The sequence below is a fragment of the Galeopterus variegatus genome, unplaced genomic scaffold, assembly GCF_000696425.1.
Source record: "Galeopterus variegatus unplaced genomic scaffold, G_variegatus-3.0.2 Scaffold838, whole genome shotgun sequence".
Classification (NCBI taxonomy): Eukaryota; Metazoa; Chordata; class Mammalia; order Dermoptera; family Cynocephalidae; genus Galeopterus; species Galeopterus variegatus.
Window position 1 is genome coordinate 400902 of NW_007726949.1, and position 2803 is coordinate 403704.

The following is a 2803-nucleotide window of genomic DNA, read 5'->3' on the forward strand; positions in this document are numbered from 1 at the left end:
AAAAAAAAAAACTATCGTGAGAAGGTTTCACCAGACAGCCAAAAGGGTTCATGGCAAACAAAAGATTAAGAACCCCTAATCTGGTGGTACCACTGTCCCCTAAACCTTGGGGGTCTTCTACATCTAGTTAGCAGAGCAGGTTGGGGTGGCATTGGGAATAGTTTAGGGGTGAGGCTTAGAAAGAGTGTGTGTCACTTCTGCCCACATTCCATGGGCCCTAATTCAGTCAAATGACCCCACTCACCTGCCAGGGAGGCTGGGAAATGGGGTCTAGCTGTGTTGCCCAGGAGGCAGGAGAAGGAGGAAATGGGGCTTGGTGAACACATAGAAGTGACCATCATTATGCCCAAGGGAACAATCAGCAAAGATTGTTCCAATGACAGGGGTCCTCCCTGGAAAAGCCTCATTCCCTATAAAATTCACTCCAGGAAGTATAATCATAATAATACCATAATAGCTGCTATTAGTTGAATGATTACTCCTGTCAGTGACCTGCTGATTCACTTCCATGACTTCATTTAATACTCATAATAACCCTGTAAGACAGGTACTTTTATTGTTTTTACTTTGTAAATAAGAGCACTGAGGACTTGAGATATAAGTCCAAAATCCATGCTCTCAGTCACTGTGCTGGACTGTTTTAGGAAAATACTGAGACCCTTGTTGAAGTAGGTAGAATTGTGAACTGGTTCAGAGGACGGTTTCTGGAGCCAGACTCCCTGGATTTATATTCCAGCTTTGCTGTAGCTGGTTCATTGACTGGGCACTTTTCACTGAAACTCTTTATGCATCTGTAAAATGGAGATTAATAATAGTGTCTATCTTTTAGGATTGAATGAGATTAACACTTACTAGTGCTCAATGAATGTTAGCCACTGTTATTACAGCCCAAATGACATTGTGACCACCTTCGTGAACATGACCTGAAATATCCCAGCAAAGCTCAGTTCTCATGAAGAATGCAGGATAATGTCAGAGGTCACCAAGATACTCACCAGCGGGGGTGGGGAGGGAGTGGGGAGGTTTACAGTCAAGAGGATCAAAAGCCGTTATTTTTCCAATGAAGGGGAAAATGTGTTGGGACAAGAGAAAGAAAATATTGGTGGGTTAGTTTTCATTTTAATGTAACTTTCTCTCCCCTTTGTAGAACTCCATGAAAGTGATGTTCAAATGCCTCTGGAAAAACTGTGGGAAGGTGCTGAGCACTGCGGCAGGTATCCAAAAACACATCCGGACCATTCATCTTGGGTAAGGCAGCCCTCCCTTCAGCACTTGAAGTAGTCTCCGTTAGTTAGTCTAGGGCCACCTGCACTTGGAAATTGCACACCACACTGTGCCTTAAAAGTTCTGCACACTGGACTGGTTCGGTCTTCCTAATCTCTAGAGAAATGGTCACTGCAGGTAACAGAGGCCAATATGGTACCATGGAAAGAACAAGGATTCAACGTCATAAAGCCTCCCTGATTTATTTACTGAGTCATGTTAGGCAAGTCACTGCTCTGAGTCCCAATTTCCTTTTTTTTTTTTTNTGTTGTCAGCACCACGCTCACCCAGTGAGCAACCGGCCATCCCTATATGGGATCCGAATCCGTGGCCTTGGTGTTAGCAGCACCACACTCTCCCGAGTGAGCCACGGGCCGGCCCCCAGTTTCCTTTGAAAATGAATAATAATGTCAAATCTACAGGGTCATATGTGTGGGACAAAGATCAAATGTATGTGAGAGAGACTTGCAAAGTATAAAACATTAAGGAAGGGATTCCTAACCTGGGATCTGTGTTGGACTTCAAGGAGTCCTTGAGTCCCCTAAAATTGTCTGTAAAATGAAGTGTGCACTTATTTTTCCAGTGGAGAATATTCATGACTGTGAGCCTCAAAAGCTTACACATGTAGCCTTTAAAGGGCTTCAGAACCACCATGGCCATCAATGCCTGCTGTTGCTTTTCTTCTAATGCCTGATGATCCTGCTTGAATAAGCCCTTTATTTGTAAAAGCTTTTTGTTGCTCAAATAAGCCCTTTATTTATAAAATCTACACTTTTCCTCCGGCTATGTAAAAGCCTTTCTAAGCGAAGGTAAAATGAAGCCACAGCAGTAGGGTCATACCAGGGCAGTAGTGATGATTGGGAGCCAGTCTTTGCTTTCGTCCTGAGTCTTTCTCATCCAGGGATCTGGGACTCAGAAGAGATGTTGAGAAGCTGTAAGTCATAACCAGTGTATGTACGGCAAACACGAATGCATGACAAAGCCCCCACATGCTTGAGCACAGAGGGGTCCCTTCAACAGGATGAGTGTGGAGAAATGAATGCAACCGTCACTTTACCCAGCAAGGCATAAATTTAGGAAATGCATCATCCAGAAAAAGTGGTATAGGCAGAAAATCAAAATGGGTTCTAACGTGATTTTACTAGTCAGTGAGGGTGGCCCCATCAGTGACTATGGAGAGAAGCAGGGATCCGGCTCCCTAACCCTTGAGCCAGAAGTCTGGGGACACACCAGAGCCTTCCAGAGCATGGCACCCAGAAGGTCACCATAGGCAGAGGGTGTGGCTCAGTAACGCTGGGTTTCTGCTCCCCTAGCCAGAGGGTCCACCTTCCTGTCTAAGAAGTATGGTGTTAAAATACTGTGGGTTAAGGGCCGACGCCATGGCTCACTCGGGAGAGTGCAGCTCTGGGAGCGCAGTGGCGCTCCTGCCGCGGGTTCAGATCCTATATAGGGATGGCCAGTGTGCTCACTGGCTGAGCACAGTGCGGTCGACACCAAGCCAAGGGTTGCGATCCCCTTACTGGTCACAAAAAAGACAAAA

The 2803-nt window shown here is 45.6% G+C and overlaps 1 protein-coding gene across 1 annotated transcript in view; it reads left to right on the forward strand.

The window, feature by feature from the left end:
• The window catches only part of ZNF704 (zinc finger protein 704), a 166527-nt gene that overhangs the window by 145417 nt on the left and 18307 nt on the right, over positions 1-2803 (forward strand). Inside the window, exon 5 of the mRNA XM_008572809.1 lies at positions 1148-1248. Within this exon, the coding sequence (XP_008571031.1) occupies positions 1148-1248 (101 nt within the window). The remainder of the gene's footprint in view (positions 1-1147; positions 1249-2803) is intronic.